We start from the raw sequence: 25,197 nt of genomic DNA on the forward strand, positions 1-25,197 counted from the left end.
TATGTAAATATCTCATCAGAACCCGACCTTTAAAATAACAGCAGACGAATCAACGACAAAGCACCTTTCAGTTCATTATAAATGCTCTTTTGTGAGACTTAACCGAAAAAGTTGTTTGTATTTTTTATAATTTTTTTTGTATATATTTAAATCAATACCTACTGTAAATTATACAGCTGTCAGCGCAAACGTACAATCAGGATAACTTCTTTGTCTTTCAAATATGTTCTCGAATTATCACACTTACAGATTGGATAGAGTGCCACTCAATTGCGGTTTAAAGCGTTGGCTCTTTGTGTTTTCTTACTTAACGGTTCAGACAGTCGCTTTGTTTCAGACTAAGAATGTTTATTCCAATATGTATACAGACGTGACTGCACTTTGGGGTCTCTGATTTACATTCACCAAGTGCCGACATATTCTCTTTGATCGAAAGTTTCACTCATTTTGGCAAATTAATCTTCAGGGAAATTGATTGATAGATTTTTTTGAAAATTACTTACTGCATTGAAAAAATTGCGCTACCCAGTGCAAGTTTCATCATCATCATTAAGTTCCTTCCTCTCATCGAGGGTTGGAGGCAATGAAGCGCCAAGTTTCTCTGTTGTGAGATTTTTTTATTGCAGTTTTGTAATCAAGTCCTGACCAAACTTTGATATCATTAGTCCAAATTCTTGGTAGTCCGCCACTATTTTTTCCAATTAAAAGCATATTTTATAGAGGGAACTTTTATATCAGTAGAATGCTAAAAATCAAAAATAAGATCTGAATTATGGGTGTTTGATCGAAAGGCAATGTAAAGACACTGCCCCATACATCGACCACAGTGCAAAATAATTGGTAAACCAGAGGTTTTCTTTTTGCGCAAGATGTAGTGCTATCCATCTTGAACTCTGAGCGTTGCGCGAAACCAGAGGTGTTTTTTTTTTTTTTGGAGCTCCAGAGGGAGTGGGAGCTCCTGATGTCTGGTTTATCAGCATAGTCAATTCGACCCTTGTCTTCTGTCATAAACAACTTAGGTTTGTGGTACCGAAATAGAGCAAAATCCCGAAAGCGGATATAGCTGCTTCGTGCCACAACTGGATGGAACACAACCATTTGGACTTTGATTACATTCACAAAAGTGATAAACGATGTTAGGCGTCCGCTGCATAAACTGTTGGCCCTTTGTTTTTGTCAGGAACAAAAATATGTGAACTCTGAATTAGGCCTTGTATCTTGTGAATAAACTCGACACTAACATTTCACTGAAAACCGTCTCACAGTCTGGAAATGGCAATAATTGCGTGAAAGGGTAATTTATTAGCACAAAAAGGAATAATTACAGGCAGCAATTATGAAGAAATGAATACAGTCTAAACCAATTAGAAGAATCTGCAACAAATTCAAAAGAGCGAATAATGCGATCAAGTGGGCAATGTTACAAAATTGTAAAGCAATAACATGGAGTTCCATAAACAACACAACTAGCAACCCCCAACCAACGAGTTTATTCAATGAAGTTTTCAAAAATTTATAGCTGAATAAACGCAATAATTAGCCAAAAGTGGAATGCAAAAGAAATCTAGTTTTCATTGACAATAATTTAAAATATACTTATCAAGACTTAAGTGAGCTATTTTTTTTGCCAAATATTTTTAAGATTGAATAAATCACCAAGGCCACAACTATAAATGTTTGGGAATCTAAAACATGTTTAAGTCTTAATGAAATAAATGTTTCGAAGGCCATAGTTTTAGAGGCTCTCTCTCCCAAGAGCGGAAGTGCTCTCAAAATCAAGGTATCAATGTAAGAATTTTATGCAATCACACCGTATTACTGCGTCCAAAAGGGTGTCCGACGTTTTTTTCGTAAACAGTTGTTCGTAAAACAATTGTTCGTAAACAATATTGTTCGTAAATTTAATTCTTTGTAAAACAATGTTCATAAAGCATTTCTTCGTGCATGCAATTGAGAATTGGTGTATACCAAGAAATGCTTTACGAAGAACTGTTTAAGGGATTTAATTTTACCAACAACTGCTTACGAACAATTGTTTTACGAACAACTGTTTACGAACAACTGTTTACGAACAATTGTTTTACGAGCAATTGTTTACGAACAATTTACCTATAACCGTGCAAAAGTAACCCCTGGATGGACTCCGGTCAACGACGCTACTGAAGTTCAATGACTTCAAATTTGAGAACTGATTTGCACAATTTCTTAGAAGTTGTTGATTAGAGATTTGCACATTTTCAGTGAAGTTAGCTCGGTTCAGTTCATCCAACACATTGTGGAGTCCAGACCTACGGGTCATTATACAAGAGGGAAATCAGCAGGTGAGCTTTCTTATAATCCACGGAAGATCGACAAAGGTATAACTGCGGTCAATTTAAGCAATAGAAATTTATTATAAATGTAACACACAACGAACAATTTTTTGCTTGATTGTTGTAGGCAACTAAAGGCTGTATAGGACTTGTTCATTGGTTGATGCGTGTGGGTAATTCAATGTGCTATACATTTGTAGTGCTTTCAATTAGTAAGTCTATGGGAAAAGTTTTGCATAAATTTCATATTAAAATGGCGAAATTAACATAACGGAACCAACAAATGTCTCGCAAATGAAGAAACACCAGTAAACTTACATCTAAGATATCACTGAATCAAAATAAAGTAAAAGTAACAAAGTGCAGAAAATATCAGAAACCGCATGTTTTTAGTTACATTACATTGAAGTTACCATTGCAAATTACACTTGAAAAAAATTAAGTTCTCAGTCACATGACGTTGTCAGCAACCGGATGCACGCATTCAAAACCAAACCTTTCGTAAAATGGTGTTTTGCACCTTACAAGATACGCTGTGTCATCATTATGGTGCGTCTGTCAGTAACAGGCTCAAAATTGTTTCTTATAATTTTCTTTACTCCTTTGCTTTCCCATGCAACTGAGCATTGACAAGGCTGAAGTAGGACCCGTTCAAAGCAAGCAGTTCGGCGTGCGTCCCTGTTTCGACGACGACTCCATTCTCGATGACAGCTATCAGGTCAGCATTCTTCACCGTGGAGAGTCTGTGGGCAATCACGATGCATGTCCTGCCTTCACTGGCGTGGTCCAAAGCCTCTTGAACTACCTGAAAAGAAGCGGGAAATTAATGAACGGCTACTGGCATTTTTTAATTTTTTGTAAAGGGCTTTCAGAGATTCTTTTATTTTTACAAAAATATTTCCAAATGATTTATCTTATCCGGTCTTACGCTGGAGATTTAGATTAAGTAGACAGATAGGCAAGGAAGCCAATTTTCGTGTCCACCTTCATGCATGCCTCAGTATCTTGTTAAGATTTGTAAGCTTGTAATGTATAATGTAGCATATACATAAGTGATTGATTCAGCATATAAAGTTTCGCACGTAAAGGCCAATATCGCAGCCAAAAAAAAAACTTTCTTTTTTACGTCGTTTCAACAACTAAAAACATTAAACCGGTGTCACAGACGACTTTTGTCTGCCGCTTACCTTTTCGCTTTCAGCATCCAGAGCTGACGTGGCTTCGTCAAGCAGAAGAACTTTCGGATCTCTCAACATGGCTCGCGCAATAGCGACTCTCTGTTTCTGCCCACCGGAAAGTTGTCCGCCCTTTTCTCCAACACTGGTGTCGTATTTCTGAATACATTAAAAACACGAGGTGTACAGTTACACAGTGTAACAAATGTGGGTTGCCAAATAATAATTTCTGACCTTTATTTTACCATTTGCTTTCAAAGGTAGTAATAAATGATGCCATAATGACTGAAAACTCTTAATGAAATGAAAGGATAAATTGTTATCGTTCTCAAACACAATGAACCGCTTCATAACCTACGTAATTGTTATGCCAAGAATGGTTTGCCAACATTTTAAAGCGTCGGAAAGATTCGGCTCTTGAAAAGTTTTTAATTAAAAATTACCGCAGATACTAAACTTATCGAAAAAAGTCTACATCGCATTTTATTGCAGTTGATGAAGGCAAAGGCCACTTTTTCTCATCGCTTTCTTGCTATGCAAAACTAGGATAATGAGAATAGTGTCTCTACTCTCTAGTCATAATAGCAAGAAGTAGGAGGTTAAAGCAAAAAGAACGAAGCCTGAAATGCAGATACTAAACCCATAATTAAAAGTTTCCAAAGCCAGACCGTGCCGTTTTAATCTTTGGTTGCCGGACCATGACTTAACTTTCATGCATTACAGCAGAGTTCATTATTGTTAATGTCATTCAGACTACGAGACAATTTATTCGCGCCTGAGCGAAGCTTCAGCCCTGTTTCAACAGCCTCTACAAGTATGCGAAACTGCCAGGACCGAGGAAAAGATTAAAAACCAAACCAAGTTCAACCTCGTCATTCTACAACGTTTCTTTTTTGTTTTAATGTAATGTTGCTGCATTCTGAAATATATATTACCTGTGGTAGAGTTTCAATGAAATTATGGATGTTGGCGCTCTTAGCGGCAGCCACTATTTCGTCCATAGACGCCCATCTAGTATTGTCACCATATCTTATGTTGTCAGCAATGGACCGGTCAAACAGAACTGGTTCTTGTGACACAATTCCGAGCTGAGTTCTTAACCAGCCGATCTGGTGTTCCCGCGTGTTAGTTCGGTCCAGGCTCTGAAACATAAAAAAGTTTTAATTGTACTGTTAGTCAAGGTTGCCGTCCGATGCAATTGATTAATTTGAAACTCGGATTGAAAAATAAAATGTTGCTTGAAAGAGGATGACTAAAGGTTAGCGAACACGAAAAGTCGAGTTACCAAAAGGTTTTCTGGTAACATTTCTGAAGCACTTTTATATTTGGCTTGTTAAGAGAAAGGGTTCTCCCTCCCCTGCTTCTCACTGACCACGTGCTTAACAGATCGATTGGTGAAGTCATTGAACTTTCGTTGCAATTAAACTTTACACTAATTTCCGAGTTCATCTTTTTAATTCAGTGAAAGCACGTACTTTTTTTTTAATCTTTCTTTTGTTGGAAGATGCGAAGTATCGTCTAACTCTATTGTTGCCTCCCTGATGAGGTCTGATTGCCATCGTATATCAAATTACCGTCTTCATTATAATAATTCTATGTATGCTATTATCTAGTTTTGATGGCTGCCATGTCATCTGATTGTTTTTATCGTTCTCAATACTTTCAGTTCTTCTAACTTGTAACGCTACCGTACCATTGCCTGTAAACTTGTAACAGTAGATAGGCCTAGCCTATTTATTGAGATTTTGTGCATTTGCAGTTTGTGTATTATTTTGTTGTTTTTTGATGTTATTTCGTTGTTGTTGTTCGTTATTTGTGCATTTGCAGTTTGTGTATTATTTTGTTGTTTTGTTTTGGATATGGACAGCTTTGTCTGATGCAAATAAATTATTATTATTTTACACCTCAAGCAATAACGCAAAAGCAATCAATCACTCAAAAAACAACTCATATGTTGACGATATTGGGCAATTTCTGCATCTTGCACAGTGCACACGAACACCTACTTACCACTATCCCTTCCACTGGATCGTAGAATCTTTCAAGCAGCTGAATGCAAGTTGATTTTCCACACCCACTCTGTCCAACGAGTGCGACCGTCTGTCCAGGACGGACAGCAGTGGTCAAGCCTTTCAGTACCTGGACGTCCGGCCTAGTGGGATAGTTGAACTTGATGTCAGTAAAGTCTATGCTTCCGGTGCAAGCCGCCTGCATTTAAATAAGAGGTTGTGGTATAATGTGCAATGGTTTATGTTTATGGTAACAACACCTGGATCAAACTATGTGATTATTTGAAAAAATATAAGCTGTAAAACAAAAATCAGATGCATGATACTTTAAAGCCGTCACAATGTTATTTATTTGGTCGGAAACACTCGCCACACGTGACTAGCCAAAGAATGACGTTGAAAATTGAATTTAAAGTTAAGAAAACGAGTTCAGATGACTTGAAATAAATCAAAGCTTATTCTTTTTTGTTACCGGTGTGAGCCCCTCTTCGTTGTAGCTGTCAATCTCCGGTACTTTATCCAACAGCTTGAACAGTCGTCCGGCAGATATCCTGGCTTGTGCATAGTCAGGCGCAAAGGAGCTCGTCTGACCAACCGCAAACGCACCGAAGATAACCGCCATCAAGCATCTTAATAAAGCAGCAATTTGTAGGGTTAGAATGGAGACTGATGGAACGAGAACATTCCTAGTAGCAGATTAAGGTTCAGATCCTTTTTCATATGATTAAGCACTATAGCAAGTATAAATCATTTATGCTACACAGCTACATAAATAAATACATTGAATATGGTGCTGGTACTAGGGTGACAGCGAAATATTAGAGCGTCAACGAAATCAGCTTTCACCCTAGAGCAAATAATAAGAAACTACGAAATAAAGAGTCTATGTCATTAAAGTCAAGTTTAAACTAGATACACCATGAATTTGATAAAGCGCTTTATTTCAATAACAACCACTTTGCTTTCGAAATGATGCATCACCACTTTTTGGTTATAAACGAAACGAAAACAAGCAGTAAAAGAACATATCGTACTTGTAGACATTCTCAAATTCCATCAAACCTTCTTCTACTAGCCATCCGCCGAACCGGAAGGTGGCAGCATATGCAAAGAACACGATGCATTGAGAGAAGCCAAACGAAACGCCATAGAAATAAGCTTTTTTGAGCGATTGCCTGGAATAAATTAAAATATTTTACATTCACAACTTTCGCATTACACGTGTATGGCTGTTGGTTTTTCTTTGATTACACTGTCAAAAGCATCATCTCTACACCAAGTTGAACAAGCATTAATAATTTCGTAAAACCTAGACGATTGCTTGTTGTAGATACTGAGCACAAAATGAGATAGCCTAAGGCAAAAATGAGTTTTTTTTACTGCAAGCATAGTTTGAAAGCACAGACGTGTAACCATTTCTGAATTGAATATTAAGCTACAACTAACAAGAAATTATCGTAAAAATAACATGCAGAAGGAATTAAACTCAAGCATGGCGGACTATTTGGTCTGCTACTAATTCAAATCAAAAAGTTAAAAAAGATTTTAAGAATTTAAAGTAGCAGCCTATATCATTCATTACAAGTTCAACTGTAAATTAATACACGAAGCTATACAAAAGCAAAAGATTACTTGTAAGGAGTGGCGAGGGCCTCTTCGTATCTCTGGAAGAAAGATCTCTCTTTTGTTAGTGATGCAACTGTTCTGATGTTGAGTGTGGCTTCAGTTGCTATCTTGCCAGCTTCTTCGTAAGCTTTTTGTTCTTGACCAGACTGGAAGGATAAAAAAGTGGATGTCAGAAGGCAAACCAATTTGAGCTTATTTTTTTTTAATAATGATTAATTTACACTCGAACTTTACATCACTTCATAATACTTCACTTAACCGTACTGCTAATGTTATCCTACATTGACAATGATAACTAAATGGCATAAAATTACGTTAAATTAACGTTTTATAAACTTCTCCAACATCTTACCTGCCCAGTCAACACTTTCATTGTGATCACTCCTGCACCAATCATGAATGGAACAAATGCCAATGTCAGCAAAGTCAATTGCCATCCGTACGCAAAAGCTATGCCCAGAGCGACACCTGAATTATAAGATGTTCGTAACCTCACAAGACGAAGTATAAACAATAAATAATCTATATACCGCTATATTATCCATTATACAAACACGTTGCTATCAGCAGCTTTTCAAACAGACAGTAGTAGCAATACCCACAGCTGCGGTGAAACTAACACGCACACATTGGAAGGGTTTCTTTCGAGATATAAACTTAATGTTGCAAAGCTTACACAAAATTGTAAATCAACCACATTATTTTTGTCACATGAAACGGAGTTATATATTTCAAAGCGTTTTTGCATATTATTCGAGGAGTTACGCTGTTGGGAATATCCTTTTACCTGGTCATAATATTTTGATTGAAAATACACATTTTTCTCGAAGTAGTACGAAAAATCACTTGAACAACGTTTTACCTAACGCGAATACGCTCTGTATGATGGTTCCGGCTCGGACTCCAGTGCATCCCTGGACTCTTGACGCGTCAGTGGCTAATCTAGTGGTCAGAGCTCCGGTGCTGTTCATGTGGTCGTCAAAGTAGGCAATTTCTTGTCGTAGCATCGCTTTGAATCCCATGGAACGGAGTCTGGCTGTTAACTCTTCGCCAGATTTTCCAAACGACGCATTCTAGAAAAAGTAAATAAAGATGTGGGTTAATACCAATTCCGTTCATGAGCAATTGTTATGTACAGCGCTTAAGCATAGTTTGAAAAATCGTTCAAAAATAAATGAAGAGTTTGTAAGATATTTTATAACTCACACTATTGTACGATCGCATTGAAGAGAGAAGAGCTATCTATCTCATGAGTTTACAATCTTTGCTAGCAAACAAATAAAATGCTTAATCACTTACAAAATAACAACCAGTTACAATGAAAAAACACTTTTGACTCGCCTTCAGCTTAACAACTTCAAACGAATACAGAGATTTAACCTTCAAAAGGTGTAATTTCAACATCAATTCAATGTAAAAAGTGGCAAAGTGTTAACTGAGTCAGCTGACCCAACTAAGACAACTTGGATTTGCCACTTTTGTTCGCAGCCGTGCTGTAGTTGAGTTCAAGAGAACTAAGCCAATGACCTCAAGGGCAATTGCTTTGATACTGTAAAGGAGAGATGTTGTTGTTGTTCATGTTCTAACTCAGTGGTTCTTAATCTCTTTCCTTGTCGGCACCCCTTTGAAATCACCAACCAGTTCTCGCACCCCCTTCTAGAATGATTCAAAAGTAATTTTATTTACTTAAAATTACTCCCACATTTCGACTCGGCCCTACCCACAAGTACCAAGCAGATCATACTCTTAAACAAAATACAGAAAAGAAAAAATAGATGTTCTTCATCCAACAGAGCAACACCACACCTGAGGGAATTCGAGATGACAATCGAGAACAACGGATGCCCCAAGGACTTTCTTCAGCAAGACACCAGCAAAATAGACAAAACCCCCAAACACCATATAACTGAACACATTTTGAATTTCCTTTTATCAGCGACGACGTGAACTGTAAACTAAAGAAATTCTTCAAAGAACTGGATTTGCCAGTCCGCCTCTTCGACGCTCACGAACCTTCCGAAATGCCCTTCAAAAACCACAAAAATCTGAACCTTGCCGGCTACAAGACTGCCCACTACGGAACGACGACATGTGTACCACCAAGAACTGTGTCTACAAGATCATATGCAAAAAAATGCAGGGAAAGCTATATAGGCAGCACGATCCGTCCACTCCCGCCTGAAAGAACACCTTAGCTCAGATAAAAGTTCGGTCTTTGATTATTAACAACAGTGCCTCGCCGACTTTAATTTACCATCATTGCCAGAGAAAACGACGCGGTACGATTGCGCTTCAAAAAGGCCATTTTCATAAGTGGACTGAGTCCAAAGATCAACAATTGGCAAAGGGAAGAACTACGTCACCTAATCTAATAATCAAGAGATTAAACAAACTTTCGCAACAATCACACCTAACACAGAAACTCAACAGACATAAAGACAGCAGCCTCAAGCCAAACAAAAGAGCCGCATAAAACAACGATCCACTGATTCAACATCATTCGTCACAGCACATGACCGGGAACTGTGTTCCGAAAGCTAGTGCAAACCGTTATTGCCACAGCGAACTTGCAGCATCAGGCTAAAACAGGTCGTTAAAATCTACATTGTGAAGTAATTTCATTTACATGTGTAAATAACAGAGCCATGGTGTTTCTCATAATTAAATAACACAATATGATAGTTTCCTCATACGGAGGAATGAGAATTGTGTTTTTTTTCTTGATGATTGTTTCTCTATATATTTCTTTGATTTAACGTCTCTTGTTCCGCGTATTGTTGGGTGGGTGGTCAACAATCTTCTACTCTGTTTGATGGCATTTCCCATGCCACTGGTCCTGAAAAGTCGACCAAGACGAAATCTGTCAACCGCAGATCTTCTCAAACGTATTCTACAGCTTACGCTCCGTAGGGTGTTCTCAAGGGTTGTTCACATGGACGTTAAAGGGCTGGATTTTCTTTGGGCCACGCGACTTATTCCATTTGTTGCATGTGTCCATCCAACGTAGCCTTCTTCATCTCATGACATCTCCAAGCTGATGGATACCAAGCCTGGATCTCAGCTCTTCCATCGTCATCCTGTCAGAAAGGCACTCGGAACAGATCCATCATTTTATGACATTATTATTGCAATATAGCCGATTTCGCTCTTTGATGGTAATGGGCTAGGTGTCAATTGCATGCAGTAGAACACTCCTTCCACACATATTATGCATGTGACCTCGACTACCGAAGGAAATATCCTTGTCCATAAGAATAGGGATGAGCTTACGGAAACTCTTTCAGGCCAATTGCACTCTCAATGCAATAGCATCCACACAGGCTCCTGATTGCCCAATCCTGTCATCAAAATTGCAGTTGGCTCCGAGACTAACTTTATTTCGTTAGTTGTACAAAAATGCAAAGTAGTTTTTCCGTAGTGGTGGTTAAACAACAAGCTCAGCAGTGACGTATTTACTGTGTTCCTGTTGATGCTGTCTTCAAATTGTGGTGTGTTGGTGTTGAGGGCTACTCGCATATCAAGAATCTAGTCAATTTTTGTTTTGGAAGGAAGCAGGCAGGCAAATCCTGATTTCCAAGTTATTCCTTTATAACTAATCATAATACTTCATCTTTCCCGCACCCCCCAACATCACGCCAAAAGTGTTTTTATAACACTTACAAGAAAAGCAAACTATTAGATTATTTGAAATCCTTCAATAAACACCGTAGTTACTGGTACTTTTATTGCTGACGACGCTTTTATAGTAAGACATCTGAAATCTCATTGTTCTGTTTATCATTTCATTGTTGTAATATTAGTTGAAAATTGCGACCGCTATTTCAAAAGTTGGTGGGTAGTCTACTGTTTAGTGGTTGCTGTGAGTTTTGCTTGAGTTATGGTTATAAATGTGAAGACATAAATTTAAACTACACGAGATGTCGATTGTTTGGAAAATGGTTTATGTAAAATATCAAAGGCAATTGTAAACTTTTCCGAATTCAAGCCTGAGTTATATTTGGATGAAGCCTATTCAACACAGTCCACTTCTACAAAAGTTTACTACCATGAAAATGTCGCAAGCCTTTACACCTTATACAAAAACTACAGAAAGGGAAAAGCAAAATCTGTTTGAGTTTCCTATGCACAATATTGAGTGTTCTTGCACAGTGCTGTAGTCTACTAATCGTTGATATGCGTTGCTCTCATCACTTTCAAAGCAGAGATTGTCAGTGCAGATATATAGAAACGTATGTGGGAACGTAATTATTAACACTTATGCAAGCATTTTACTTTATTATTAACACAAGTAAATTATTACTAACACGCTTGAAACCATCAAAAATATACAAGATATTCTCTTCAAACCAACCTGTACAATGCTGGCAACAAATGCAGCTACACCCATGGCCACAAAGAGACAGGAAAACAAAGTGATTTGACTCCTTTGTCTATCGACGTCCGACAAAGAGAAAACGTTCAAGATTTCAGAGAACAGGATTGCAAAGCAAGGCTGGATTCCGCCGTTCACTGCTGCTCCAATACATCCCACTATGACAACAATGACTTGCTAAATTTATAACAATTAAATTTAACTTTATGATCAAAGTATTTTACCCTCAATACAACGTATTCTGATGTCGACATAAAGTTAACAGCATGCTGACATCAGTTCGTTATATAAGCACAATAAAAGTCCTGGAGGTAATTTGTGTTTACTTTTACGTATTTAGCAAATGTTTGCACATAGCTGATGGTTGAACTCATTTCCAGCTTCCACCTAAGAGTTCAATCTTGTAACTTCCCATAAAACTCAATTACCTAACTTGGAGCACTAAGTTGCTTTGAAAGAACCATATATGTGCAAAGTTTTGTAATGCGAAGGTCGACGAAATGTTTTTGTGACAAAACAATTTCTCAATGGGAAGCTAGTTAACGCGATAACACGTCAGAAAGTGATTTTCAGCGAACGCTTATTGGCAACAAAAAATCTAACGCATGCCATTGGACAAGGCAACCAACGGTAAGCATTAAAACTTTTAGCTTGGATTTGAATTTCCATTCAAGCAAGCACAATTTGACTATTAAATATCAACTGAATAATAACGAACAATAATCCTACTTCTAGATGAAGAATTTAACCCAGAGGTGTTCAAACCGTGGCCAGAGGGCTTAAAATGTGGCCAAACGTGGCCCGTAAGCTTAAAATGTTTGGTTTGGGGAAAGGTCCGGATTTTAAAAAATGTGTGGTTCGCTAGAAGATTTTCATTTATGTCTCAAGTTTGCAATATTTAGCAAACATTATTTTTTGTTTGGTAACCCGACAAGTTCATCCAGTATGAAATCAAACAAACAAATCTTTACCTACAACCCCTGTAGTTAGATCTTTTGGTTGCAGTCACATTTTATCTTTGGTGGCCTAATTCTACTTATTAATTCTGACGAAAAAAAACACAGACAAAATCGGCTATTTGCGGTCGAATAGCCTACTCGCGTGATGTGTGTGAAAAAGGAGTGAAGATCCATCCGCTGAGGATCCCGCTATTTGCGTTCTAAAGCGTGGACGTCGCTACGCTATTATAGCGACGTCCACGTCTGAAGACGTCTTTAGACTAGCTAGGTGTGAGATAGCTGCGTGGTTATTTATTGCGTGCACATGCGTCATAATACAGTGAACAATACATATTTTCAGTTGCGGCCGCGACCAAGTTGGTTATGTGTATTTGGCCCAGCAGTGCTGCAAGTCTGCACACCCCTGATTTAACCGATTAAAAGTGAAAGCTATTCCAAGATTCTTAAATCCAAGATTCTAAGATTCAGTAAATTTACAAAAGTTTTGTTAGCCGAAAAGCGTTAATTTTCGTCTTGTTTAGATACAAAGTATTTAAGAAAATTTAGGTCAACTGGTTAGAAAAACTCTTCATTGCTTGCCTGAACAAACTTAGAATGCAAAACTATATCTGAAAACAAACTTACTGAGAATATAAGACAATTCCGGTTTATTCATCCCCATCACTCTTGTGAAAGCAACCTCAGGTAGGTCTTCTTTTTCTTCCTCGGGATTCGACTCCTCATCATCTTCCTTTGAATCCGATGCCACGCTCCCAACACTGGTTAAACGCTTTACGTTCCTATGAGCGCTCTTCTTGTCGCTTAGGGCTAAAGGTTAAGTTAAGATTTAGTCAAAAAGCACTGTTTTTAAGGACTCCGGTCATAAAATAGACATCGTTTGAATCATTATTATAAGTGTCTTAGATATGAAAACTCTTTTGTTTAAAGTTATTTTTACGTGTTTGGAAAACAGTGAAATTTTAAATAGGTCCAAGTCCTTCAAATCTTTTTTTAGTTTAGTTAGAACTAAGTTCTTCCAACATGTCATTTTAATTCTAAACAAAAACAAGTAAATGAACTTAGGTAAAAATAAATTAGTCTAAGTCGTTTTCATGTTTTCTTTTGTTTCAAAACTTAAGAACAAATTTTCTCAGCATGAAATCAATTCAATATTAAGTGGCGTATAGCCTACTGAGGATATTCTACCATCAATTGGTTAGACTTTAATGTTTGCAAACTATATGTTTTGATGTTTTGAGAACATCAAATCGAAAAAAATCTTGCAAATAGTCGTTTTAAGCTTAACTTACCTCTTTCCATTTTCTTGTGCATATCTCCTCCTAAAAGTTGAAACAAATTGTTAGTACACTCATGTAAATTACCCAGACAGCCACTTTATCTGGTCCAGATCTGGTCTGATCTATACTCGGTCTGGTAAAGATGTGGGCCAGATAAAGTGGTTGTCTAGGTAACGATCCATTATAGTTTGTAACTTATGTTGTCTCTCTCCAACCTAAACCCTGTTTCAATTAAAAAAGAAATTATATTTTACTGTACTTACAAGAGCTCAATGCATGAATGCAATTATTTAAATTTCCATTTGGTAGCAATTTGCGCAAATGTATCTTCTGCAGCAAGAGACTGTATTTTTGAGCGATAACCCAAGTGGACATACTGACCCTCTTCTGCGCTGTAGCTCTGCATGTTGACCAGATTTTGATAAATTCCATTTTCTACTTTCAGCAAATCGTCGTGGCTCCCTTCTTCCAAGGCCCTCCCCTCGTGGAAACCAACTATCTTGTCCGCGTTTCGTATCGTAGAGAGACGGTGAGCAATCACTAAAGTTGTTCGTCCTGCACGTTGTAAAACGATGATCAAAAAGTGACGCGTGATGAAAACTTGCTTTCCAAATTGGCTGAAAATGTACGTATCTATCAAGGTATATCTTGACTATTGTAACTTTGTAACTAATATAAATTATATATTGTATATAAAATATATATATAAAATATATATAAAATATATATTATATAATATAATAATATATAATAAATACATAATATATTTAAAATATATATTGTAACTAATATAAATTTGTAACAAATTAGTGTAAAAACGTTAAACATGAGCATGCTTCTTCTAAGAAAGTAAAACCAGAGTCAAAATGATAATTGAATCAATGCGGTGCTGCAAGTTTGGCAGAGATAACAAAACTTAGGTTATAAATGGCTGCATCAACATTATCTATATTTATGTACATTCCACCACAGTGCTCGCGTGGCATTTCTTTTCTGAACTCATATCAGCAAACACAATATGCAAAAGAAAATATCGAAGACCATTCACCTCTCGAGGCTTTATCTAGGGCAGCTTGTACAACTGCTTCGCTCTCAGTGTCCAGAGCAGAGGTGGCTTCATCAAGCAGCATGATCTTGGGATCACGCACGATGGCACGAGCGATGGCTATCCTCTGCTTCTGACCTCCACTCATCTGGGCTCCTCCTTCGCCAACCATGGTATCAAATTTCTATTGATGAAGATTGACAACTGATTTTGACAAAATGGACGACACTATACGGAGAAGGACTATAACGTTTAGACACAGCAGAGGAAAAAATATTTTACGAAAAGTATATATCTTCCACAGACATTTTTTCTTGCAGAAAACAAATTTAACATTGCAGCAAAAAAACTCTAAATAAACAACACGACTGAAATACAATGAAGATATAGATACGTTGTACTCAACAACGTATTTTTACGTACATCGCAAATACCCTTCTTTTTCAATCCTTCATAAAACAAAGGTTTTCAGTGCAAATTAGTTAAAAACGTTTAAAAAAATGAGAAAATGTGGCTGTAAATGGCAACACTTGCATTAAAACAATATACGAACATTAGGGAGCTTCATGATGAAGTCATAGGCGTTTGCTTGACGTGCCGCTTCCTTTATCTCGTCATTTGTGACCCCTTCTCGTCCGTACCGGATGTTTTCAAGAATTGTCGTGTCAAACAAAATCGGCTCTTGGGATACAACTCCAATGTTCTCCCGGAGCCAACGCACATTTAGAGTCTTGATGTCTCTACCATCCAGTTCAACTGTACCTCCCTGCAATAAAGCGTGGACAGTATTAAGCTTAAGGAAGTAACGGGAGAAAAGGAGGAATTGTGCATTTAGACTGAGTGAGTTCATATTACAAAGCCTTAATGATACATAGTCAAATTTTCACTCTTTTCATTTTTTTTTTGTCAAGTTTTGTTATTTGTTGGCTCCATGGTCGGGTAAAGGAGTCACAAAGACAAGGACTCAGAGTCCAACCTTTCATAATTGAACGTTTTTGAATGTGCCACATTTTGCCTGCACCGATGGGTCCATGTAACATTTTTGCATCCAGTGAAGACAAATCAGCGACTCGACAGTAAACCAAAAGTAGTGTGCATATATTTAGACAAAATAAAACAGAGCACGCAAAAGTAAAACAAAATAAATTACCAAGAAGCTGTCCATAAAGAACAACAAACACCGGTTCCCATTAAAATCGAAAAAAGAAAAAAATTAACAGCAAAACATAAACAAATTTGTTTAGTTTCATAAAATCATGAGAAACGTGGCTTTTTTATACTTAAAAGTTTATTTTACCATACGAAAAGGAACTGGGTTTAATAACTGTTAAAGTTGAAGAATGGGGCTTATGAAACGCTACGATCGATGAGTAGACCTTACACAATTATAGTTACGGCAAAATAAGTAACAGACGCTTAAATGCACAAAAATACTAAGTAGTAATGCAAAGTACAAGCAAAGAAAGTAAAAAAGTTAACGTAAAAATAGAACAAAATAGTTAAATAATAATTAAAAGTAGTAATGTGAAGAAAGGCGTTCTTCCCGGCTATCAGCACAAGGCTGATTACTCACTAGCACAGCGAGCTGCAGTGACGCTTCGCTAACCAGAACGGTGTAGCTTCCACGCTAGCCATTGAGACCTCCAATTAAACGTTTAAGTTATTTTTATTATTAAATTTTTATATTAAACGTTTAAGTTAACACGTGTCTATCGCTGTCTATTCGATGCTACAATCGGCTGCCAAAATAACTTAAAAGTAGGCTAGTAAGTTAGTATAGCAAAGTGACTGCAGGACGTTTGGATGCACAAAATAGTCACACACTTAGCAGTTATCTTATACAATTTAACCAACCTGAGTGTCGTAAAACCGTTGTATGAGCTGGACACAGGTACTCTTGCCACAACCACTTTGACCACATAGCGCAGTCGTTTTCCCTTTCTCTGCTTTGAAACTGACTTTATGTAAAACCTGCACAATATTTTAAAAACAATGAGTAGTTAAAATAGAAAGTTTATGAATTGAGCAATAAATTAGGGAGCTGTGCTAGCTGAAAACACGCATCTTACTATCAAAAGATCTTATTCGCGCACGCTTTGAATCAGCAATTATTCTAAACCTCAGGTGACTTTCTTCCTGGAAGTAAATTTCTTAATTTTAACTCTTTGGGCCAATCATTTACAAAAATGGTCATTGGCAACACATGTTGTGGAAGTTAGCAGCACTGGTTACGACTTGTTTTTTTTTAAGCAGTTTGCCTGAGTGCAGTTAGATTTAGTCAATCTGGTGATCGTTTTGATACAGAGATTTTTAAAGTCTTCAATGCTTTTTCCGTTTATTGGCACATTGGTGCAGGTAGTTTCATGCTTTGCCAAGTACGCGTTTTGTAACTTTTCGGTAAAGACAATACTGAAATAAAAATATTGAAGTATTTCCAGAAAAGACAAAGGTATGTTAATGGCATACCTGCACATCGGTCCTCGATGGATACGTGAAATCAACGTTTTTCAACGTTATTTCTCCTTTGACTTCGTCGGGTCTGTGACCTTCTTCGGAAAAAGTATCAATTTCCGGCACTCTGTCGATGATCTCAAAGACTTTGTAGGCCGCTGCTTTGGCCGCAGCAAAGTATTCCATGTTGCTGGCAGCCTTAATAAACATTTAAGTCAACAAAACGAGTGAATGTGTCTTTCAATTTCAGTTACAACTTAGTTTGGTTGAATCACCTTTAACAACAAAACAAAAAGTAAAAAAATGTTTTTTATTGTTTAAATTAGTGTACAGTGCTAACAAAAGGTTGACTTGTTAAAAGAAGGGTAGCCAGAGTTATTGTACTGCAAGGGTATCAAAACATCAAAAGCTTTGTAAGAGTCAATGATAAGGGACAGTGGATTACATCCCCCAAAATGCCTAAAATGAAACTCACCCCTCCCAGTGAAAAGGCACCGATCAAAACGCCGAAGAAAGTTGTTAACATTGTGCCAACATCAAAGTTAGGTTCCCCATTGAACACCAGTTCGCTACCGTACCAAAATGCTAAACCGTAAGTGCTGAACATGATCAGAAAGACTGTACCGAGCCCAACTCCCTGGGAGATTCCTTTCCGTATTCCAACTGCTTTTGCGTCCAATAGATTTTTATCATATCTGTAAATGAAAAATAACCGCAAATAAACAAAGGAACACTTTTAACAACAAGTGGGAATTTCAAACAGTTAACCTTATGGCCGAGTCTGCTGTAAAAGCAAAGGTCTCAAACTCAAATTGCTCTGAGAGTCAAATGAACACTTGTAAATTAACCTCAGGGCCGTAGTACACAATAAGAAGTCAGTAAACAAAATAACATAGCTGAAACGCAATAAAAAAAGGTACGGTGCAGTAGAACACACCAACGACGTAAGATAGCAAGAAAAAGTAGTTAAGAAAAAGGAGATGGAAAAATACTGTACAAACGCAAACGAAAAACAAGAAAGAATACAAACAAAACGAGATGGACCTGGAGAGTAGCCTAGTGCTAGAAAGTCGTGTGACGTTTGATAGGCATTTTCAGATTTTTTGAGCAATTTTAAAGGGCATGTTATCTTTCTAAATCTATAGAAAAAACATGTAATTTAATTGTTAATTATTTCAGAGGTTAAAAACGCATCGGGGGCCACATGCCCTCGCGTGTTTGAGACCATTGTCTTAAAGCTTCTACAAGTGTGTAAAAACTATCGCGAATATGATTTGAAACAGGCTTTTGCAATCCAAAAAGTTAATTTTTTTGCTTTTTTTCCCAACAATCAACCTGTAGTTATTCAACCATTCAACGTATAACAACCATTCAAATCATAGGTTATGGTAGAATAGTCCATACGAAGTTTGTAATTGAAGCATCAAGATAGATCAATCATTTCAAGCTTTGTAGCTACTCAAAATAGCAAAGAAAGATCTCTTCATGGAAAAAACATCTCTTTAAATTTGTAATCCCCACTTCTTTGTTATACAATTTACGAAAAAAAATCATAACACCAAGTGATAAAGCATTAAAAAGAACCAAAATTTTTACACTTGTCTAGTAAAAATGTTTGACATTTTTATAAAATTAAACTTACCTTTCAGATTCTTTGTCTTGTCCAGCAAAAGCAACCACTGTTCGTATCGATGACAGGACTTCCTCGGCGACTCCTCCTGCTTTGGCATAAGCATCCAGCTCTTTCTTAGTAAACGAAGTTGCTATCTAAAATACAGTACAACCCGGTTAATGCGTCCACGGATAATATAACCAACGGTTTGTCACCTTCAGATAGTTCAACAGAATTTTTGTATTCATTTCTTATTATTAAAACAAAAGGTTAATAAATTCAGTCATCGCTTAATACAGGGATACTTCAACTTTTAGGAAAACTGGTTAATACAACCACCACTTATTACATCCCTATATTAGCCGAGTTCTGCTGTATAAAGTTGTAAAACTATACGGAGGGTATTTCTCGGATTTCGCGACTTTTCCGATTTTTTACTTCCGTTTCAAGAAGACAATTTAGCAAGTTTACTGAATTATTTGCGTGTGCCACAAACTCTACAGTTGTTCTATTTTTAAAAGTTGTTAAATCAACGTGAATGAAACGCTTTTAAACTTAACATATGCAAACCTACAAGTGAAGTTAATGAGTTTATTAAAACCTTACTTTGAACATAACAACTGCGGATGCACCCAGCAGGGGAGACACAGCCAGTACCACCAGGGCCAGTTTCCATCCATAAACAAATCCGATGATTAATCCAGCAATTGACCGACAAAGCATTTGTATGGACACAGATACTTTGTCACTGATCCCGTCTTGTATTTTTTGAACATCACTAAACATAAATTTAACGTTAAACGTAATTTCTTGTTTGCAATAATCAAGACGTCAAAATCTTTTGTTTACTTACAGTTACGTCATCTAACTTTGGAAATGGAATGCAAACAAGCGAATTTGAACTCAGCATAAAAGTAGATTGGAAATCATAAAGCATTTAAAGAAAGTACGCGGAGGAGAAAAGGATGCTAGATGAGCAAACATTCTGATGACATGACGTCCCAACCGCGCAAATGCGTTTGGCACAATGTTGAGGTATGACAACGTGAACAAGCAGTGAAGAAATACAAATTCCCCTTGTCGAGAAGACATTTTTTTTTTAATTTTTGCTTTACATGATTAGAACCCAAATAAAAAGTCAAAAACAATGAAACTACATCAATAAATGACAAATAAGTTGTCCTTCTAATCGAACACAGCGTAAACAACAAAAGTGCAAGCAAGACTCAATATTGTGATCATGACTTTGTTTTGCAATGTTGGCGCAATAAGCTAAACAGTAATTTTTCAGAAATTTAAAATGGGAACTCTGTAGCCTAGCTTGCAAAATACTTTGGTGAAAACTGTTTAGTATGAAAGTCATGATCGCAAACTTTTAGTACAAAGTGGTATAGTTTGTAGTTGCTGTCATCATTTGCCATTCGCTGATGAAAGCGGACATTTTAACTATCATATGTTTTAATATTTTCATATATATTTTTGTGGTAATTGAATCATTGTACTGCTCAATTACTCTCAATTTATGTGTTAATGTATAAACTCTTCTGCTATTATCGTTACTTTCTGTTGTAGTAGGCTACACAAAAAAGCATTGCATGTTTATAATGATAAAATGATGCAGTGAAAAGCAAGCGCACTTGCGGAACACTCACTCTGCTAATCTTGTGTTTAGCTCTCCAGCAGGATTCAGATCAAAGAACGAAACATCCTGGCGCAGAATGCTACGAAAGAATGCAACTCGCAACCTCTTGATCTGCCTGACAGCCTGCAGCATCCAGCAGGTCACCTGTGGACAAACAACTTCACTTTTGTGACTCTGCTCCTGGTGTGAAATGCCACGTTTTTAAATTAGTGCATAGAACAATTCCAGCTAGCAATAGTGGTTATTTTTACATGTTTTAAAGTCGTCGTCTGGTGACGTTGAAATGATGTAAAAAGATCAAGTTTTGCTTGTGCTGGATAAGATAGACCTTACAATGGTTTATAACAGCCTTTGGCTTCGGTCTATATTTTGACTGAAGAAATATCTCTCAGGATATCGATCCGTCGTGTAATCAGATAAAACAAAACAAAGTTAAATTTTCTTTTTCAAAAGGTAATGTTTTTGCAGAAGCATCTCGCAATAAATTTAAAATGAGCAAACACTAAAAGAATTGTTCGCACATAAAAAGCAACTTACTTGAAGGCTGGCGACCACAAGGATACCACAAGCTAGATAGGTGTAGTAGAGAGAGAACTGCTCCATATCCTTGTTTAGGTTTGCAGCATTCATAATTATATCAAAGAAATCTCTAAAAAAATACGTTGGAAATTAATAAAACAACGCCATTTCTGTGAAAAGTCTCAGTGATATTAATCTAACTAGCAGGCAAATCACACAAGTTGACAATCAGGCTTGTAGAAAAAACGTTGAGTCATTAATAAATAAATTATAACTTACTGTGGTGATGTGATGTTGGGATCAATAATACTCATATTTACGCAAATGGTGTAGTTAAAGCTACAAGGCACATATTTCCCGAAGTCAACAAAAGAATTCGTCATATCGCCGAACAAGATGAACATGACTGGCAAAGCCGCTCCGTGTGCTGCGGCACAAATTGTCCCAATCACCAGAAGCATCAAGTCCAAAGAATTCGCGTATCTGAACTGAAAAATGGAGGAAGAACTGTTCAAACAACGCATAAGCAACTGGAATTAAATCTAGCCTGCTCCAGGGGGTAGAAGTAGCCTGGGGTGGGGTCAACAAAACACAGATGTGTAGGTCTACTAACCTTGCAAAAATAACGTAAATAAATTTAATTTTCTGTGTTTTAGGGGGCGATCGCCCCATCACCTCCCCTCTGACCTGCACACTACGTTTGGACGTAAAATGAATGTCATGAAATAGGTTAGCAGTTTACGAATACTGACTATCATATGGAAGTTAGCCTTTATTTGCTCACACCCAAAAGTCAATATCAAAAGTACTTTGAATGTTGTGAAATTTGACATACAATTTGATAGTAAGCAACTGTTGGTTCTGGCTCTTTCTTCTTATCCTCGTCATCGTCAGAGGAAGATGTTGAAGCCGATGAAGAAGACGATGAAGCAATTTTACCGTTGAAACCGTTCCTGAAATAAACAACACAAACTTGCAAAAAAATTACATGACTCCTGGTGCGCTTTGTTAAGGCGCACCTACACAACAATGACTGGACAACCGAATGTTTGCATCAAGCAGGTGTTATCTTAAATATTATATCAGTTAATTGTCTGGCTGCTTAGAAAGTTCGGAAAACATTGCGTTTAAATGCTTTGCCTTGCAATGCCAGGCATGTATTGGGAAGGAAAAACGATCCGTCCGCTATTGAATGGCATGATATCAAAGTTGCACAAAATTGCTTTATCCAACAATAAACTTCAAATTTTCTGATGAATTATCTATATAGGTGGATTGTGTTTGGAATCTTGAGGCTGCCATGTTTAATTATTAACAATTTCAATAACGTAGACATATTGAATATATAAGCAAGTGAATTTTATACGGTCTTATATTTAACCTTTTGTTTGTTTTTTTAATTACAAAAACAATACGTTGATTCAATGATTTTTTTCATTTTCCTTCACTTGTTTCACAGAGCAAAAGTAACGTAAAAATATGTTCAAAAGGCGTAGGTCAAAAGCGACCTAGTGTGACGTATCAACGCTTAGTTAATGAGTAACCGCATAGTGAAAGACAGACTTTAATTATTACCTTAGTTCCATCTGGAAAAATTAGTGTTTTTTTACATTGATTCAACGTTGGCAATCTTCAATATGAAAGGAGCGGCTTTTGATGGCCGAGGCGTGTGTTTGTTGTGAGACCAATGTAATTCAGTCATTTGGGAAACAGAATCAACAATATAACAAAACCACTGTTCTCTTCGTACACACGGAATTATACCTTCAAATGGTAATGGGTATTCAAACCATACACAGACCATATTTTATCGACCAATTAAGTGGAAAATAGACACGATCACCAGTCACAACCTGTGACGTAACAACAAAGGGGAAAAGACGAGTAGTGTCTTCTTCAATTCGATTCACGTCAAGGCTGTTTGAAAGAAAACTGTTTCGAACATCTTTTGAACTTATGAAATGCTATTTTTTTCGAGGCAAAATTTTTTGTTGTGATTTTATTTTGAATTAAGTTTCTAAATCACGAATTTCACTTTGTTTAAATTGTCTTTCACAGAATAAAAGTTTGTTTCATCTAAAATAGGCTATAGTTTAAAACAGAAGTATCCTTTACTTCTTCAGAAAGCTGTCAAATCGCAGAAACAATCACTTTGCTCTCAAATGCCCACATTCCATATTTATTTCCTGCGGTATTTTTGTTACTGAAAGCCACAAAATAACCTTCTACTTACTTTCCATTTTTAACATCAACTGTCACGTTGTGGTATCCTTCATTTCCATCAATGGAGTCATAAGGCGGGGGATCTCCCTCAACCTTTTCTAAGGAATCTAACTTTTTGATTTTTAGACCAGTCACATTTCCTTGAGAATGTTTCGACATAGTTTCAATTAAATATTCATACAATTAGAAAATATTTTTTTATTTTTGATATGGCGTAAACTAAATGCACTGCAATCTAAAATAAAAATAGCATTACCATAAACGTTTGTTTTCCTGTTGTTAAAGTTAAAGCCAAATGTACAACAGTGATAAATGGTGGGGCATTATAGTTTCTGAAAAAAGGATTAATTTGAAAAAAAATGAGCAGTATAAAAATAAAGGTCTGAAAAACCGACTCCCTCTGTATAGAAGGTCTGGAACATTTTGCATGATGTTGTCCTGTTTTGGTCTCGTTTTGCATATTTTGCTGCCCAAAGATGCTTTTTTTGTTTGAAGTTTGCATTTAACCATTAATCAAAGCTATATTCCTGTAGCCTGTAGGGCATACAAGTTAGGGCTAAAGAACTTACACAATACCAAGACATACTTCACTTCACTGAAAATAGATTAATTCAATTGTAAAACTGGATATAGACGAGTAGGCCTCAGCAATGTATTTACTGAACATACAGTAAGCTATTGCACTTTTTCTCCGCTTTTCAGGGGTAGATGAATAAACATTCATCCTATTAAATAGGCTAGCGCTAATCTGTGCATCAATGGCACGCGTGCCCCATGACAACTGCTCGGTTGCTAGAGCATTGAGTGAGCGAGAAAATTTGCAAAAGTGATTAAAACCTGCATGTTTTATGTATTTTTTTTAAGAGGGGGGTCAGGGACCGAGTGCCTCCTGGATCTGCTACTGGTGATACAGTACTTTATAGCCTACGGTATGAGTTAACTCCTGACAGTAACATTCATCTACTTAGCTCCTACGCCTAAATTTATTAAGGAAGATGAAGACATTATAAATGTTCAAAATCCTTCGTGCTCCTCTCAAAACAAGTAACTGGCCTAAGTTTTGTGACCGAATAGTAAATCCCTTTCGATATGTCTGCATTCCAACACAGAGTAAACCTGACAATTTAGATAAGCTGGCCTACGATCATATTACATATACATAGCCTACCTGCGCTTCACGGAAATGCAACAATATTGCTGTTTTAGCACAAGCCTCGTGGCACTCAATAAGAATAAGGGACTTATGCAATCAGAAAACTATTCTCAATTTCAACTACGCAACGTAACCCTGCACCATACAACTTTCCTGAACGCTGACATTCTGTTCTGCTTGAATTTTGTAGTTCACAGTATTTATAACCTTTTGACTTTGTTACATGATGTTGCGTAACAAAGATCTCGCTGGATAAGCTGGTTAATGATTGCCACAACATAACATTTCTTTGTTTTACTTTTGGTCTTTGGCTCTATAGCTTTTAAAGTTGCTGATGCAATATTCCAACGTGGATTTTGCCACGACAGGAGAAAATTTATGTATTTACTTCCCTTTTTTAGTCAACTACGAGCCATTACTATAAAATGAAATAACTTATTCTTTTTTTTTTGTTGTTATAAACTTGAATAATATCAAGTAGGCTAATGTGTTCCTTCATAGTTACAGTCGTAGATTGGTGAATGAATGGTGAGTAGAGTTGTCGCCGCCTGTTGCTACAGCTACAGCATTGGCCAGCCAAAAAGGGTTCAAGCGTTATTGATCGAAATAGTTAAACATTTACTTCGAAATTCAAAGAATGACTTTATTAGCTATTTTGACCTTTGTGTTAGAATAAACAATGTATTTTTATCAAAACTGTTGAAACAAAACGCAACAACCCTCCACACAACTTCAGCTTGTCCCCGGTGACATAGGCGGCTGTGAGTGTGCAGTGTGCAGTCAAGAATCATAGCACGAGTCTTCTTCACCTCAAAGCGGTTG

The 25,197-nt window shown here is 36.9% G+C and overlaps 1 protein-coding gene across 2 annotated transcripts; it reads right to left on the reverse strand.

Annotated features, from left to right (window-relative positions):
- Nucleotides 1–1,288: 1,288 nt before the first annotated feature.
- LOC145786661 (ATP-dependent translocase ABCB1-like) lies at nt 1,289–24,524 on the reverse strand. 2 transcript variants are annotated; one of them, XM_082598368.1, is made up of 25 exons: nt 24,391–24,524; nt 21,835–21,952; nt 21,279–21,487; nt 21,018–21,129; nt 20,491–20,624; nt 19,445–19,616; nt 18,869–18,993; nt 17,702–17,921; nt 17,242–17,424; nt 16,630–16,746; nt 15,329–15,541; nt 14,779–14,959; nt 14,112–14,285; nt 13,743–13,772; nt 13,078–13,260; nt 11,474–11,652; nt 7,985–8,195; nt 7,475–7,590; nt 7,129–7,268; nt 6,531–6,671; nt 5,969–6,125; nt 5,498–5,695; nt 4,423–4,629; nt 3,500–3,646; nt 1,289–3,117 (listed from the first exon to the last, which is right to left on the reverse strand). In XM_082598368.1, the coding sequence occupies exons 3-25, from the start codon at nt 21,458–21,460 to the stop codon at nt 2,908–2,910; spliced, it is 3,732 nt and encodes a 1,243-aa protein (XP_082454494.1). In that variant the 5' UTR covers nt 21,461–21,487; nt 21,835–21,952; nt 24,391–24,524; the 3' UTR covers nt 1,289–2,907. The 2 variants fall into 2 exon arrangements, with proteins under 2 accessions (XP_082454494.1, XP_082454493.1); XM_082598367.1 differs by lacking the exon at nt 24,391–24,524 and adding an exon at nt 23,233–23,430.
- Between the last annotated feature and the right edge of the window lie 673 nt (nt 24,525–25,197).

Source organism: Aplidium turbinatum, chromosome 17 (genome assembly GCF_918807975.1).
Source record: "Aplidium turbinatum chromosome 17, kaAplTurb1.1, whole genome shotgun sequence".
Lineage (NCBI taxonomy): Eukaryota > Metazoa > Chordata > Ascidiacea > Aplousobranchia > Polyclinidae > Aplidium > Aplidium turbinatum.

Coding starts and splice junctions, on each gene's coding strand:
- LOC145786661 (XM_082598367.1), bottom strand. CDS start 23,381: ATGTCGAAACATTCTCAAGGAAATGTGACTGGTCTAAAAATCAAAAAG. Junction 7,269..7,474: donor TGAAAGTGTTGACTGGGCAG/GTAAGATGTTGG, acceptor TTATCCTTCCAG/TCTGGTCAAGAACAAAAAGC. Junction 3,647..4,422: donor TCATTGAAACTCTACCACAG/GTAATATATATT, acceptor TAATGTATTCAG/AAATACGACACCAGTGTTGG.